The 18,286-nt window shown below is 34.6% G+C and overlaps 1 protein-coding gene across 1 annotated transcript in view; it reads left to right on the top strand.

Annotated features, from left to right (window-relative positions):
• UGGT2 (UDP-glucose glycoprotein glucosyltransferase 2) overlaps positions 1-18,286 on the top strand; it is a 235,755-nt gene that overhangs the window by 180,195 nt on the left and 37,274 nt on the right. Inside the window, exon 34 of the mRNA XM_043994943.1 lies at positions 6,335-6,517. Within this exon, the coding sequence (XP_043850878.1) occupies positions 6,335-6,517 (183 nt within the window). The remainder of the gene's footprint in view (positions 1-6,334; positions 6,518-18,286) is intronic.

Raw genomic sequence — 18,286 nt, 5'->3', positions numbered from 1 at the left:
AATATGGTCTTCCATGGAAAACTGCCTGCTCCAATCCTTTAATCATTTATCTATTGGAGAATTACTTTTTAATATTATGTATTTGAATCAACTCATATATAATTGGAATATAAGACCTTACCAGATAAATAAAATGTAAAGGTTTTTCCCCATTTTATCTATTTCTCTTCCCAATTTTTGCTACATTAGATTTGTTTGTGCAAAAACTTTAATTTTATATGCTCAAAAGTGTTCATTTTACCTTGTATGATACTTTCTAGTGCTAGCTTAGTCATGAAGCCTTCTTCCTTGACTCTCTGTTTATCATGTTACCTTTTGTATCTAGGTTATAGAACTTACCATGATGTGGTGAGTGAAGTGTTAGTCTAAATCTGATTTCTCCCAGACTTCTGTCCAATTTTTTCAGCACTTTTTATAAAATAGTCTTTCCTCCAATAACTGGAGTCTTTGCATTTACTATGCAAATACTATCCTACTGTACTGACTTCTTTATATTATGTATCTAATTTGTTCTGCTGATTGACCTTTCTAGTTTTTAAACTAGTACCAAGTTATTTTAATGATTACTACATTGTAGTATACTTTGAGATCTAGAACTTATAAACACTTCCCCCCTTCCTTCCCACTTTTTGCATTTTTCCCCTTGAGATGAATAGTGATCAGTAAGTAGGCTAAATTAGCTGGAGTTTAGAATGCATGATGAAGAAGTATATATATTAAGTCTAGAAATGTATGTCACAGCCAGGCATGAAATACCTTAAATTAAATTAAATTAAATGCCACACAGGGAAGTTCGTATATAGAGGCAGTAGAAAGTTACTTCAGTAGGAAAATTACATGGTATGGCCTATGCTTTAGGAAAAATCACTATGGAGGATACATTAGAAAGGGGAGATACCAAATGCAAGGAGACTACTTCAAAGACTATAGTAATGATCTAGTAAGAGGTTTGGAAAACTTGAACTCCAGTGGTTATGGGGACTAATTCAAGAGATGTTGAGAAGGTAGAATTGGTAATACTCTTAGCATTTGATTGGATATGGGGTTCAGGGAGTAAATAAAGAGTTAGAGACTTGAGGATAACTTCTAGATCACAAACCAGAACGACTAGAATAATGGTGATGTCCTCAAATGAAATAGGAATGTGAGGAGTGGATTTAACAGAGATAATGAATTTAGTGTCAAGGACATCTTTAGTAAAGGTATAGTAAGACAGAATGTCATTTGTAAAAAGCAGGATATCATATCTATAGCAAGCCATATAATTATAGTTATATAGTTTATTAAATAATGCAGAGAATATAAGATGTTACTGTGCTTATTTAACTGTATATAAGCAGCATTTGATTCAGTAAAGCAAAATGTATCTTAAAGGCTGTTCTCCAATAGTGTCTTCCACGCATATGTTAATATCATACAAGACTCTTTGAAAGATGTTCCAACAGAGATGATGTGGTCTGAAGACTCTATTAATATAGAGTCATTAATAGGAGATATATACTTGCCAAGGGTGTCATAGACAATGTCCAGCAGAGTCCTGCTTATAGACGACATTGTGCTGATTCTCTTATGCCAGAACTTTGCAAATCTTGCTAAATGAGTTCTGTTATTACCCAAAAGTTTAAGAAGAACATTAATAGAAAGAATTCTTGTTGTCTAAACTGTGATATGTCATCATATAGACAGGTCATGGAAGTATTGATAAACATTAATATGTTTATTTTAGGGAGATGTTATCCGGAATTGGAATGTATCCAGAATTGGATAGGTGTAGAAGAGGCTATGTTGCATTCAGAAAATTCAACACTGCTTTCTAATGATCCTGAGCTTCTCCCCTGAAAGACCTATCTTCTTATGTCATTATTTTATTAGAATTGCTAAATGGCTTTGAATTATGGACTACTGCAGTCTCTGAAGAACTGAATTTGTAGGACAATAAAGAGGCACTTCATTTTCTTCCCTTAAAATAGTGGCAATGGGGGCAGCTAGGCGGCACAGTGGATAAAGCACTGGCCTTGGATTCAGGAGCACCTGAGGTCAAATCCAGCCTCACTTGACACGTAACTAGCTGTGTAACCCTGGGCAAGTCACTTAACCCTCATTGCTCTACAAAAACAAAACCAAAAAAAATTGTGGCAAAGATTTTCTTCTGCTTGTAGGAATGAGTAGGAGGCTATAGTGAAAAATGATGAAAGAGACAGATATCAGAAAGAAGTAAATACCAGATGAGTTAGTCTGATTGTATATAGAAAGCAAGGATATAGAGAGCAAGAAATGACCACTGGCAGACTTTGTACTGTACTGAATCCCTGCAACATCAAGAGATCTAGAGCCATGGTGCACTGTGGCATGACGCCAAGTAGGCCATGGTATAACTCCAGGGGTTGCATGATCAGCCAAGTGCAGGCTGGAAAGATGGTTTGTATCCAGTGAAGTGGTAGAAACAGCTTGTACAGTCTCACAAGAGCCAACTGTTAAATTTTCAGAGAGAATGTACTGCTCAGAAATTGGCAAACACTAGAAATCAGGTCTTGAGTTATTGTTTTGACTTAAGAAAGTGATGGAGAAAATGTTAATAATGCAGATTACACTTTAAAACATGCCATGTGTACATTTTTGTTTCTCAGAGAGGCAATTACCAAACATTTACCCACACGCCCTTGGTTGCATTCCATTTTCTACACAAGAATCAATTGTGGCATTTGTCTCTAATACAACCTGTTCTTCACCCACTATCGTCCAACACTCAGGCCTCTACTCCCCTTTTTGTTCCATGGTATTGGCATTTCAGGACAGTTGTAACAACTAAGACCCTGAACCTCCACAGGAACAGCTACACAGATACCACTAAGAAAATTCTATGCATTTCCTACTCCCCATGTCTTATTCCATTCCCTCCAGATCAACTCATAGCTATAAAAGACACCCTTCAGAAGTCAGGCTATGGGACAGCTAGGTGGCACAGTGGATAAAGCACCAGCCCTGGATTCAGGAGAACCTGAGTTCAAATCCGGCCTCAAGCACTTGACTCTTACTAGCTGTGTGACCCTGGGCAAGTCATTTAACCCTCATTGCCCCACAAAAACAAAAAAAAAAAAAAGGAAGAAGAAGTCAGGCACCATACTCTGGTTCAGTAAGAAGTGAATAAGAGCCCTAACTCCTTGTTTTGTTTTGTCTGGGACACTGGATGAACATGTATGGATAGTTTTATTTATTATACATTACTCCCTTGCCTGTACTCTATGGTCCAGCCAAACTGGCTGTCTCACTATTTCTCATACCTAGGAAAAAAAAAAATAATCAAACATGAATAGGCAGTTAAGGTATGATGCCATTATTAAATAGAACTAGAAAGTGGCTTTTACAATGACATTTTACACTGTCATTAGCTAAGTTCAGACTGTTAGTGGAGGCATCAGGTTGAAGGAAATGTTATTAAATTATATCCTTTTGAAAAAATATTAGGTATAAATAAATGATTAGCACAAAGTATTAGGATATAATTTCATTACTGATTAAAATACTGGATTTATACTGAAAATTTCTTGGTTTTGAATTGTGTATGGTGAATATCTACTCATAGAGAAACATGATTCCTGCTGAAAATGTGCTGTTCCCTAACTATATGACCAATCATTTAGTTGTTATATTATGTGTCTATCATTTTTTAACTTAAAAAAGACAGACATGATTATCCAGCTTGGCTAGCTACTTTAATCAAAGTAACTAACTAATTAATTGTTAACAAGTGTTATTACAAATCTTTCCAATCCCCTATTTACTTTTTTAAAGTAAATAATGAAACTTATTTAATAATGTGGTTCTCACTAAAATATTATTATCCATATTTAATGAGAATTTAAAAAGGCTTTTGTAGGGGCAGCTAGATGGCACAGTGGACAGAGCACCGGCCCTGGAGTCAGGAGTACCTGAGTTCAAATCTGGCCTCAGACACTTAACACTCACTAGCTGTGTGACCCTGGGCAAGTCACTTAACCCCAATTGCCTCACTAAAAAAAAAAAAAAGACAACAAAGAAACAAAAAAAGGCTTTTGTATCACTAATAAAATTTAAATATTGCTTATTTCATCTTATGTCACTCTTTTATAATTCCTATTTTTGGTGCATATTTTATAATGACTTATACACATGATAGTATATATAGTATAGTAGCATATCATATAATTTATAAATTGGTATATATTACAATTTTAAGCTATTAAAACTTAAACTTTTGTGAAACCTGTATTGGGATACATGTTCAAATTTTATTTTACTGATAGGAGGGGTATTATAAAAAAAATTTTGGAGACCACTGATCCAGGGGAAGGCCCCTAGAATGTTTGGTGGATCTCTACGGAAGATTTTTTTGGAGGTTATATACAAGAACCCTTATGTCCAATTTGCATGGCCTTTACAAATTTAGTATCATCTCCACACCATGCTCAGATTTACAGAGTAAGTTTTAGTGTGAGTAATTTGTTAATAATTTAAATTATTTTAATTAATTATAATGGGGTGTGTATTTTTTTTTAGACAGCCACTTCATGATAGAATGGGGATAGATTTTAAAGACAAGAATACAGGAAAGGATCTATGATTGTATTAAATCAGGGAATAGCCAATGTGGGGGACACACTCTAGTAATGCAGAATATAAACCTTACAGTACATAGAAGACTTTGGAAGTACATGGTAGGGAACTATCTGAGGAAAGCTGCAGTTACGGTCACATAGCTGAAATATCAGAGGTGGACTTTAAACCCAACTTTCCTGATGCAAATCTAGCAATCTATATATTATGCCATGCTGCTTTCCATGTAATATGTGGCACAGTCTACTTAAAAATTCTTTATTAAGTCCTTTATTATAGTATTGGTTGCAAAAGAAATGGGCAAAAATCTATATTCAACTGCATTATCAAAAGTAATGCAAATAGAATTTTGTATCTCATATACTTTTACAGTATACTTCATATTTATCTGTATAAATGTTTCTTTGATTCCCTACTAGATAGATTATAAACTCTTTTAGGTTAAGGCCTGTCTTACTCTCTTTTCTTGATATCCAGTATGGTACCTTTCATATAGTAGGTGATTAATCACGATTTTTTGAAATGAATACTCTTTTTGCTAATATGACTTTCCCTCCTTTTTTATTTCCCGACTCCTGTTTAGTTTTGAAATGGTCTCCATAATTTCCCCAAACCCTTCACTTTTCCCATCCTACTTTGAGAGAAAAACCATAGCTAATAATGAAAGATCCTCAGGAACTTTGTCATTATTAATCACTTTCATAGCTAAAGGCAAAGATATTCTTTAGCCTTCTTTCAAATACACCCAAATGAACATTGGTCCCACTAGAGCAGATATTAAATTAAAATGAAATAGCCAGGAATCACCTGCTGGCTTCAGGAGGCAGGGCAAAATAACGGCTTCTCTAATTCCCTTAGTTGCCCACCTCAATCACTTTCTTCTTTCCTTCTTATGACAATCCCCCAAGAACACAGGATTTTTAACAAAGCATAACCAGGGAAACTAATAACTACTACTGGTCTGTCCTAGATGCCTTCAACATAATTGGGAAATATTAGAGCTATGTGATGAAGAAATGCGTGGTAAAAAATACAGCAAAATTGCTATGGTAATTTCAAAATGTGCTGTGTACTCTATATAGTTAGACTGCATGTTTAAACATTTCATATTTCTCATGAATAGGAATAATTTTGTAAGAAATAATATTTAGACATGAAACATAATTTTGTTGTTGTTAAGCCCTTTCAGTTGTCTGAATCTTCATGATGCCATTTAGTGTTTTATTGGCAAAGATACTGGAATGGCTTGCTATTTTCTTCTCCAGCTCATTTTACAGATGAAGAAACTGAGGCAAGCAGGGTTAAGTGATTTGACCAGGTTCACACAGCTAGTAAGTGTCTGAAGCCAGATTTTTACCTCATGAGGAAGAGTCTTCATGACTCCAATCCAGTTCTCTAGCCACTACACCATCTAGCTGCCCAATGGAACATAATAAATTATAGCAGTTCAAAGATGTATTTATTTTATTTTATTTTATTTTATTTTATTTTGGGAGGGTTTTTGCAGGGCAGTGAGGGTTAAGTGACTTGCCCAGGGTCACACAGCTAGTATGTGTCTAGTGTCTAAGGCCAGATTTGAACTCAGGTCTTCCTGAATCTAGGGCCAGTGCTTTATCCACTGTGCCACCTAGCTACCCCCAAGATCTCTTATTTTAAACCTAAATACCTAGCTAAAGAAAAGTTTTAATTATAGAGACAAAATTATTGTACTTAAAATTCTTGCTTGAATTTTTGTTTATAGGAGATAATTCCTCACATGGCTAAGGAATATGGATTCCAGTATGAGCTAGTCCAATATAGATGGCCTCGTTGGCTTCATCGACAAACTGAAAAGCAAAGAATCATTTGGGGTTACAAGATTCTTTTCCTTGATGTTCTTTTTCCACTGGTTGTGGACAAAATAATTTTTGTTGATGCTGATCAGGTAAGAAATGAAGGTAACAAATACATTGTAAATCACTGAAGAGTTTGGGAATTTTTTTATCTAAATAAGGATCTGAGTTTATGATGTTTCAAGTTACTGCTTACCATCCTTGTAGACATTCTGTCTTCATGTATGATTTCTGTCCAGTAGTACCAGTGCTATATGATTAACAGCACAGCACCACAAACTAGTTCTCTATTCAAGAAACCAGCACATGATCATCATGCCATCCCCAACTCCAGTCAAGTTTAACATTTTAAAGATATATAACTTCTGTCTTGATTTCTTCCTTTTAAAATAGTGGCAATGCTTTTTTTCTACATGTAAATATTAGTATAACATATATGTATGGAGCACATTGAAATATTTATATTAAAGGTATTATGTAAGCAAGAATTATGTTATAATTAAATATATATGTAAAATGAGAATATGAAGATTTATTTAAAAGTATTTTCTCAATATGTTATTTATTTCATTAAATGTTTTTGATACATGTAAAAAATTTAACATTAATTTTTTAACATTTTTATTTAAAGTTTTCTTCGTTTTCTTTTTGTGAGGCAATTGGGGTTAAGTGACTTGCCCAGAGTCACACAGCTAGTAAGTGTGTAAAGTGTCTGAGGCCAGATTTGAACTCAGGTCCTCCTGAATCCAGGGCCAGTGCTCTATCCACTGTGCCACCTAGCTGCCCCTATTTAAAGTTTTGAGTTCCAAATTTTATACCTTCCCCCTTCCCTGAGATCGTGAGCAACCAGATATAGGTTATACATGTGTAATTTTGTAAAACATTTCCATATCATTCATTTTGTACAAGAAGACTCAAATAAAAGAAAAAAATGAAAGAAAGAAATTGAAAAATAGCATGCTTCAGTCTGTACTCAAACAATATCAGTTCTTTCTCTGGAGGCAGATAGTGTACTTCATCATTAGTCCTTGGGATTGTCTTGGATTATTGTACTACTAAGAATGACTAAATCATTCACAGTTCTTCATTGAACAATATTGCCATTACTATGTACAATGCTCTCCTAATTCTGTTCATTTCACTATGTATCAGTTCATGCAATTTTTGCCAAGTTTTTCTGAAATCATCCTGCTTATTATTTCTTATACCACAATACTATTCCATTACAATCATATACCACAGCTTGTTTAGCCACTACCCAATTCAAGGGCATCCTTTTGATTTCCAATTCTTAGCCACCACCAAAAAACAAAACAAAACAAAAAACCTGCTATAAATATTTTTGTACAAATAGATCCTTTTCCCTTTTTTTGTATGTCTTTGGGATATTGACCTAGCACAGGTACTGCTGGATCAAAGACTATGCACATTTTTATAACCTTTTGGGTATAGTTCCAAATAGCTCTCCAGAATGGTTAGATTAAGTCATTCACAACTCCACTAATAGTGCATTAATGTCCCAGTTTTCCCACATCCCCTCCAACATCCAATATTTTCCTTTTTTGTCATATTAGCCAATCTGATAGGTGTGAGATAATACCTCAGAGTTGCTTCTTTCTTCTTTTTTTGTGAGGCAATTGGGGTTAAGTGACTTGCCCAGGATCACACAGCTAGTAAATGTCAAGTGTCTAAGGCTGGATTTGAACTCAGGTCCTCCTGAATCCAGGGCCAGTGCTCTATCCATTGTGCCACCTAGCTGCCCCCTCTAAATACTATTGATTAGAGAAATGCAAATTGAAACAACTCTGGGGCAGCTAGGTGGCGCAATGGATAGAGCACTGGCCCTGGATTCAGGAGGACCTGAGTTCAAATTCAGCCTCAGACACTTGACACTTAGTAGCTGTGTGACCCTGGCCAAGTTACTTAACCCTCATTGTCCCGCAAAGAAAAAAAAATAGTATTTAAAGCATTTTTTCATATGACTACAGGTAGTTTTGATTTCTTTGTCTGAAAAGTACCTGATAATATATCATTTAACCATTTATCAATTAGGGAATGACTTGTATTTTTATAAGTTTGACTCAATTCTCTATATATTTTAGAAATGAGAACTTTATGGGAGACATTTGCTGTAAAAATCATTTTCCAGCTTTCTGTTTTCCTCTAATCTTGGTTGTATTGGTTTTGTTTGTGCAAAAACTTCTTAATTTTATAGAATCAAAATTATCTATTTTACATTTTGTAATACTCTATATTTTCTTTGGTCCTAAATTTCTTCCTTTATCCATAAATCTGACAAATAAACTATGACATGCTCTTTTAATTTGCTTATGGTATCACCCTTCATATGTAAATCATATACCCTTTTCCTTTTTCTTTCTTTTTTTGGGGGGGAGGCAGGGCAATGAGGGTTAAGTGACGTGCCCAAGGTCACACAACTAGTAAATGTCAAGTGTCTGAGGCTTTATCCCCTGCACCATCTAGCAGCCCCCAATCATGTACCCTTTTTGACAATATCTTGGTATATAATGTGAGATGCTGGTCTGTACCAATTTTCCATCATACTGTTTTCCAGTTTTCCTAGAACTGTTTGTCAAATGAGTTTTTGTTCCAAAAGCTTGGATCTTCAAGTTTATCAATTATTAGATTACTAAGGTCATTTATATAATGTAATATATGCCCTATCTATTCCACTAATCCACCATTCTATTTCTTAGCCAGTGCCAGATTGTTTGGGGTTTTTTTTTTTGGGGGGGGGGTGAGGCAATTAGGGTTAAGTGACCTGCCCAGGGTCACACAGCTAGTAAGTGTTAAGTGTCTGAGGCCGGATTTGAACTCAGGTCCTCCTGACTCCAGGGCCGGTGCTCTATCCACTGCGCCACCTAGCTGCCCCCAGATTGTTTTGATAATTACTACTTTATAATTCATGTGAGATCTGGTATGGCTAGACCACCTTCTTTAACATTTTAAAAAATTGATTCACTTGATATCCTTAATCTTTTGTTCTTTCATATGAATTTTATTGTTTTTCCTAGATCTATAAAATAATTTGGTGATAGTTTGATTGGTATTCCCCTGACTATATAGATTAATTTAGGTAGAATTGTCATTTTTAGTATGTTGGCTCAGCCTAACCATGAGCAATTAATATTTTTCCAGTTGTATAGATCTTATTTTATTTGTGTGAAAATTGTTTTGTAATTGTGTTCATATAGCTCTTGGCTTTGTCTTCACAGGTAGATTCCCAAGTATTTTTGTTAAAGGGCTAAAATTCTAGCTAGTCTGTCTAAAATATTTAACGAGTGGTCGCCAATAAATTATAAGCTTTAGCAAGAGTTAGGCTTTTGAGCATTTATTAAGGAGAATAAGAATTTGGTAAAGAGAGAGAGAAAAGCCTACATTTATCTATCTATTAAAGGGAGAGCACATTTCTAGCTCTGCTCTCCACCAGAATCCAAAGGAAAGAGACCCAGTCAGAGTGCCAGTTTCCTCCTTTCTTCCTCCCACAAGCAGACATCACTTTCTGACCCCAAAGAAAAGACTCCTGGTCTTGCCCTCAAAGACCTTCACTTCATCACGGAGCTTTTCTACAGTAAGTCTCCAGCAGGTGGCGTCATTCCAATCATTACATTTTATATCGTCTACAGTTATTTTATTTTATTTATTATTTTTTTTTTTTGCAGGGCAGTGAGGGTTAAGTGACTTGCCCAAGGTCACACAGCTAGGACTTATCAAATGTCTGAAGCTGGATTTAAACTCAGGTCCTCCTGAATCCAGGGCCAGTGCTTTATCCACTGTGCCACCTAGTGGCCCCTGTCTATAGTTATTTTAAATGGAATTTCTCTATCTCTTGCTGCTAGATTTTGTTGGAAATATAAAGAAAACTGATGATTTATATGAATTTATTTTGTATCCTGCAACTTTGCTAAAATTTTTAATAATGTCAAGTAGTTTTTAGTTGATTCTCTAGGATTTTCTAAGTATAACATCATGTCATCAGCAAAGAGTGATAATTTTGTTCCCTCGTTGCCTATTCTAATGCCTTTAATTTCTTGTTGTTCTCTTATTGCTATAGCTAACATTTCTAATACATTATTGTATAATAGAGGTGATAATGGATATCCTTGCTTTACTTCTGATTGTATTGGAAAAGCTTCTAGCTTATCCCCATTATAGATAGTGCTTGTTGATGTTTTTAGATAAATATTACTTATCATTTTAAGGTAAGCTCCATTTATTCAGATGCTCTCTAGTGTTTTTAATAGGAAAGGGTGCTGTATTTTGTCAAAGGCTTTTTCTGTATCTTTTGAGATAATCATATGATTTCTTTTGGTTTTGATATTGATATGGTCAATTATGCTGATAGTTTTCCTGATACTGAACCATCCCTGAATTCCTTATATAAATCCCACCTAGTCATAGTGTATGATTGCAATCTCTTTGCTAGTATTTAACATTTTTCGCATCAATTTTCACTAAGGAAATTGGTCTATAATTTTCTTTCTCTGTTTTGGCTCTTCCTGGTTTAGGTATCAGTAGCATATTTGCCTCATAAAAGGAATTTGGTAGAACTCCTTCATCTATTTTTCCAAATAGTTTGTATAGTATTGGGATTAATTGTTCTTTTAATGTTTGGTAGAATTAGCTTGTGAATCCACTTAGTACTGGGGATTTTTACTTAGGAAGTTCATTGATGGCTTGTTCAATTTCTTTTTCTAAAACTGGGCTTTTTAAATATTTTATTTCTTCTTCTGTTAATCTGGGTAATTTATATTTTTATAGGTATTCATCCACTTCACTTAGGTTGTCAAATCTACTGGCATATAATTGGGCAAAATAGATCATAACAATTGTCTTAATTCCCTCTTCATTAGTGGTGAATTCACCTCTTTCATTTTTGATACCAGTAATTTGGTTTTCCTTTTTTCAATCAAATTAACCAATGGTTTATCTATTTTATTAGGTTTTTTCCATAAAACCAGTTTCTATATTTATTTATTAGTTCAGTGGTTTTCTTACTTTCAATTTTATTAATCTCTCCTTTGATTTTCAGGATTTCCAATTTGGTGTTTAATTGAAGATTTTTAATTTGTTCGTTTTCTAGTTTTTTTAGTTTAGTCACTGGAGTGGAGTCTTGCTTTTTTCTCTATTTTATTGATGTAAGCAATTAGAGATATAAATTTTCTTCTAAGTGCCACTTTGGCTGCATCCCATAAATTTTGGTATGTTGTCTCATTGTTGTCATTTTCTTTAATGAAATTATTGTTTCTATTTGTTCTTTGGCCTACTTATTTTTTTAGGATTAGATGAGTTACTATCCATTCATTTTTAATCTCTTTGTCCATTATTAAATGTAATTTTTATTGCATTATGATCTGAAAATGATGTATATACTATTTCTGCTTTTCTAGCATTTGGTTGTGAGGTTTTTATATCCTAAGACATGGTCAGTTTTTGTATAGGTGCCATGTACTTCTTCTTTTTTTTTTTTTTTTGGTGAGGCAATTGGGATTAAGTGACTTGCCGAGAGTCACACAGCTAGTAAGTGTTAAGTGTCTGAGGCCGGATTTGAACTCAGGTACTCCTGACTTCAGGGCCGGTGCTCTATCCACTACGCCACCTAGCTGCCCCGCCATGTACTTCTGAGAAAAAGGTATATTCCTTTCTTTTCCCATTCAGTTTTCTCCAAAAATTTTCTCAAACCTAACTTTTTTGGAATTTTATTTACCTCCTTAATTTTTTCTTGTTTATTTTTGGTTAGATTTATCTAGTTCTGAGAGGAGAAAGTTGAGGTTCCCCCACTAGTATAGTTTTATTATCTATTTCCTCCTATAATTCATTCAACTTCTCCAAAAATTTAGATGCTATACCATTTAGTGCGTATATGTTTAGTATTGATATAATTTTATTTTCAGTAGTACTTTTCAGAATGATATAATTTCCTTCCCTGTTTTTTTAAAATTTGAGCTATTTTTCATTTTGCTTTGTCTGATATCATGATTGCTACCCCTGCTTTTTTTGCTCCAGCTGAAGCATAATAAATACTGCTCCAGCCCCTTACCTTTACCCTGTATGTATCTCTTTGTTTCTTTTTAAAAATCTATTGTAGGAGTCTGTTTTTTAATCTATTCTGCTATATGATTCGATTTTATGGGTAAGTTCATCCCATTCACATTTATAATCATGATAACGAACTGTATATTTCCCTCTCTGCTATTTTTTCAATGTTTATATCCCCCTCTCTTTCTTACCCCGCCACCCTTTCCCTCCTCACAGGTGTTTTACTTCTGATCACTGCCATTCCCAGTATACCCTCCCTTTTATCAGTACACCCTCCCCATTTTATTATCCCAATCCTTTTTTGCTTCCTTATAGGGTAAGGTAGATTTCTGTATACAAATGAATGTGTATGTTATTCCTTCTTTAAGCCAGTTTTGATGAGAGTAAGGTTTGCCCATCACCTCCCTAGTCTTCTCTTTCTTTGTAATATCTCTTTTATGTGGGATAATTTACCCCCATTCAATTTCCCCCCTTCTTCTTCCAGTGCAATATTCTTTCTCATCCCTTTATTTTGTTTTTTGGGGGTATCATTCCCTCAAAGTCACCTTATATCCATTTCCTCTGTCTATATATACTCCTTCTAATTGCTTTTATAGTAAAAAAAAATTTTAACAGTTACAAATATTATCTTTTCATATAGAAATATAAAGTTTAACCTTACTGAATTTATTATATTTTCTCTTATTCCTTTTTTAGCTTTTTATGTTTCCCTTGAGTCTTGTTTGCAGGTCAAATTTTTTTATTTAGCTCTTGTCTTTTCATTAGGAATGTTTGAAAATCCTCTATTTCATTAAATGTCCATTTTTTCCCACAAAATATTATATTCAGTTTTGCTAGGTAGGTGGTTCTTTCTTGTAATTTGAACTCCTCTGGTTTCTAATATATCATATTATAAGCCCTCTCATCAATTAATGTCAAATCTCCAAATCCTGTGTAATCCTGAAAGTAGCTCCACAATATCTGAATTGTATATCAGGGCAGTAGGTTGTTTTTGTTTTTATTTTTGTTTTTGTTTTTGTTTTTTGGGGGGATTGGTTTTTTTGTTTGTTTTTGTTTTTTTTAATAATTTCTTGGAAAATGTTGTCCTGGCTTTTTTTTTTAATCAGTTTTCAGGTAGTTCAATCATTCTTATATTATCTCTCCTGAATCTATTTTCTAGGTCAATTGTTTTTTCGATGAGAATTTTCACATTTTCTTCTATTTTTTTTAACCTTTTTAGATTTTGTTTTATTGTATGTTGATGTCTCATATGGTCATTAGCTTCCACTTTCTCAATTCTAATATTTAAGGAATTCTTTCCTTAAGTGAGCTTTTCTACTTCCTTTTCCTTCTGGCCAATTCTATTTTTTAGAGAGTTATTTTCCTCAGTAAATTTTTGACCTCCTTGTTAGTCTCCCCTGTGTATGGGTTTTAGCTGCTAGTCTGCCCCAGAGTTGGGGCCTTGCTTCTGAGTTGCTATGGAAATAGTGTCTCTCTACTGGCAGGCCCCAGGAATGGGGTCTCCTTGTTGACTAGTCCTGTGACAGGGCTTCACTACTGATCAGCAGTGGGGTAAAGATCGTGCTGGTAGTTTGTGCTGAGAATGGGGTCACTGGAGTGGAATCTTGCTGTGCTGTACAGACTCACTTGCCTAGTGGGCTGCTGGTTTACAGGAGGGTGGAGCCTTGATAGTGTATTAACATAAGTTTGGAGCCTTGCTGCAGGTCCCCTGCTGTGAGACTGGCTGTTGCTGCAGCTGTTGGATCTTGTTCCTCTCCCATTCCAGTGAGACAGACCTTTCCTGCCTTGCTGGTAAACTGCTTCCCTGCTCCTAGACCAATTCTGAGGTGGTTTTCTGAGCTTTTGGGGGATGGGGGGTGGAGTGGGCATCCAAGGGTTCCTTCCTCATTCCACCATCTTGGCTCTGGAATTCCTTCCCTCCACACACATAGATTCATACATCAAACATTCATTTGTTAAAATTTTGAGTTCCAAATTGTCTCTCTCCCTCCCCTCCTATTCCTTGAAAAGGCAAGCAATTTGATATAGATTATAAATGTGAAGTCATGCAAAACATATTTCCAATGATGTAAAAGAAAACAGATCCTCCCACCCCGAAAATTAGAAAAAAAATGAAGAAACTTAGAAGAATATGCTTCAATCTCAGTTCCTTTTCTGGAGGTGGATAACATTTTTAATTAAGTCCTTCAGAATTTTTTTGGATCATTGTATTGATCAGAATAGCTGTCATTCACAGTTGATCTTTGTATAATACTGTTACTGTGTATAATGTTCTCCTGGTTCTGCTCATTTCACTTTGTATCAGTTCATAAATGTTTCCCAGGTTTTTCTGAAAGCATTCTGCTTTCATTTCTGCTTATCATTTGTTATAGCACAAGGCCATAGAAGTGCTCAAAAAGGACTTTGAAAATAAAGTAAGAGGGGTAGAGGAAAAAAATGGAAAGAGAAATGAGTGATGTAAGAAAATCATGAAAAAAAGTCAACAGCTGGGTAAAGGAAACAAAAAAAATACTGAAGAAAATAATACCTTAAAAAACAGACTAAGCCAAATGGCAAAAGAGGTACAAAAAGCCAGTGAGGAAAAGAATGCCTTGAAAAGCTGAATTGGCCAAATAGAAAAGGAAATACAAAAGCTTTCTGAAGAAAATAACTCCTTAAAAATTAGGAATTGAGTAAATGAAAGGTAATGACTTTATCAGAAATCAAGAAATAATAAAGCAAAACCAAAAGAATGAAAAAAGAGAATGCAATGTGAAATATCTTTTTGGAAAAACAACTGACTTAGGAAATAGATCCTGGAGAGATAATTTGAAAATTATTGGACTACCTGAAAGCCATGATAAAAAAAAAAGCCTAGACATCATCTTCCAAGAAATTGTATGGGAAAATTGCCATGATATTCTAGAACCAGAAGATAAAAGAGAAATGGAAAGAATCCACCAATCACCTCCTGAAAGAGATAGTGAAAGAAAAACTCCCAGGAATACTATAGTCAAATTCCAGAGCTCCCACGTCAAGGAGAAAATATTAGAAGCAGGCAGAAACAATTCAAGTATTGTTGGAGCCACAGTCAGGATAACACAAGATCTAGCAGCTTCTACATTAAAGAATCAGAGGGCTTGGAATATAATATTCCTGGAGGGCAAAGGAAATGGGATTACAACCAAGAATCACCTACACAGCAAGATGGAATATAACCCTTTAGGGGGGAAAATGGGAATTCAATGAAAGAGAGAACTTGCAGGCAGTCTTGATGAAAAGACCTAAGCTAAATAGAAAATTTGACTTTAAATACAAGACTCCAGAGAAGCATAAAAAGGTAAACAGGAAAAAGAAGTCATAAGGGATATTAAAAGGTTAAACTGTTTAGATTCCTACTGGTAACATTATTATTTTTCATTATTAGGGCCGCTCAATGGAGTATAGTTAGAGGGCACAGGTGTGAGTTGAATATGATGGGATGATATCTTTAAAAAATAACATTAAGGGATGAGAAAGGGATGCTCTGGGAGAATGGAAAAGGGAGAAATGAAATAGGGTAAATTATCTCACATAAAAGAAGCAAGAAAAAGCTTATACAGTGGAGGGAAAGATAGGGGGAGGTGCTGGGGAGTGAGTGAACCTTACTCTTATCAGAATTAACTCAAGGAAGGAATAACATACACACTCAATTGGGTATAGTAATCTATTTTACCCTGCAGGAAAGTAGGAGGGGAAAGACATGGGGGGGGGGTGATAAAAGGGAGGGCAGATTGGGGGAGGGAGCAGTCAGAAGCAAAACACTTTTGAAGAGGGACAGAGTGAAAGGAGATACAGAATAGAATAAATGTCATGGGGAGGTAATAGGATGGAGGGAAAGTCAGTTAGTAATAGTAACTGTGAGAAAAAATGTTGAAGCAAGTTTGTCTGACAAAGGCCTCTTTCTCAAACACATAGAGAACTGAGTCAAATTTATTAAAATAAGAGCCATTCCCCAACTGATAAATGATCAAAAGATATGAAGAGTTTTCAGATGAAATAATTAAAGCTAGCTACTATTGATTAGAAAGATGCAAGTCAAAACAATTCTGGGGTACTAGTAATACCTATTGGATTGAATAATAGGACAGCAGAGGAAAATGACAAATCTTTTAGGGGATATGGGAAAAATGAGGCATTAAAGTACTGCTGGTGAAATTGTAAATTGATTCAAACATTCTGTGGAGCAAAATGGCCAAAGGGCTATAAAACATGTATAGTCTTTGACCTAGTAGTGCTACTACTAGGTTGGTATCCAAAAAGAGATAAAAAACAAAAACTGAATTCAAAATTGAGGAGATGCCCATCAACTGGGGAATGACTGAACAAATTGTGGATGAGATTGTGATGGAACATTATTGTGCAAAGAGAAATGATGAGGAAGATGCTCTCAGAAAAACCTGGAAAGACTTACATGAACTGATACAAAGTGATATGTACTGTATATAAAGTAACAGCAATATTGTAAGATGATCGGTTGTGAATGACTTAGCTGCTATTTGCAGCAGTACAATGATCCAAGACAACTCTGAAGGACTTATGAAAAATGTGATTCATCTCCAGAGAAAGAACTGATGCTGTCTAAATAGAGATTAAAGCATTAAAATTTTTTTTTTAATTTAAAAGATACTGGAGTGGTTTGTCATTTCCTTCTCCAGCTCATTTTACAGAGCAGGAAACTGAGGCAAAAAGGGTTAATTGAATTGGCCACGGTCACACATGTAGTAAGTATATGAGGGAATATTTTAACTCAGGAAGATGAGTCTTTCTGACTCTAGACCTGCCACTCTATTATTCACTGCTTTACTTAGCTGCCCTAACCACTATATTACTATCATTATTCACTACCCTGTGTTGTGTACCTAATATATTCCACTAATTCACCACCCTATTTCTTAGTACCAGATTATTTTGATGATTACCACTTTGTAATAAAGTTTAAGATCTGTTACTACTAGGCCAACTTCCTTCACATTTTTTTTCATTGATTCCCTTGATATTCTTGACCTTTTGGTTCTCGCAGATGAATTTTATTTTTTATTTTTCTTGCTTTATAAAATAAATGTTGGTAGTTTGCTTGTTATGGCACTTAATTAATAGGTACATTTATTTAGGTAGAATTGTCATTTTTATTATATTGGCTCATCTTACCAATGAGCAATTAATGTTTTTCCATATTGTTTGGCTCTGTCTTTATTTGTATGAAGTGTTTTGTAATTGTGTTCCTATAATTCCTGGTTTTTTTCTTGGAAGGTAGACTCCCAAGTATTTTATATTGTCTACAGTTATTTTCAATGGAATTTCTCATTTTTATCTCTTCCTGCTGGACTTGCTGATGATTTTGTGGGGTTATTTTACATTTTGCAACTTTGCTGAAGTTGTTAATTATTTCAAATCATTTTTTGTTGATTCTCTAGGATTCTTTAAGTATAGTATAAGTATTCTATTATCATTGTCTGCAAAGAATGATAGTTTTGTTTTCTTGTTGCCTGTTTTTACTCCTCTAATTTCTATTTTTTGTTTTATTAATATAGCTAGTATTTCTAGTACATCACTGAGCAATAGTATTCATAATGAGCATCCTTGCTTCACCCATGATCTTACTGGAAAGGCTTCTTCTAACATTCCCTTTTCAAATAATGTTTGTTGATAGTTTGGGATAGATACTACTTATCATTTATTTTAAAAAGCGCCAATGATTCCTGTACTTTCTAGTGTTTTTAATAGGAATTAATGTTGTTTTTTCAAAAGCTATTTATGCATATTTTGATATAATCATATGA

The sequence above is a fragment of the Dromiciops gliroides genome, chromosome 3 (assembly GCF_019393635.1).
Source record: "Dromiciops gliroides isolate mDroGli1 chromosome 3, mDroGli1.pri, whole genome shotgun sequence".
NCBI classification, from domain to species: Eukaryota; Metazoa; Chordata; class Mammalia; order Microbiotheria; family Microbiotheriidae; genus Dromiciops; species Dromiciops gliroides.
This window is presented reverse-complemented; position numbering and strand designations above follow the sequence as displayed.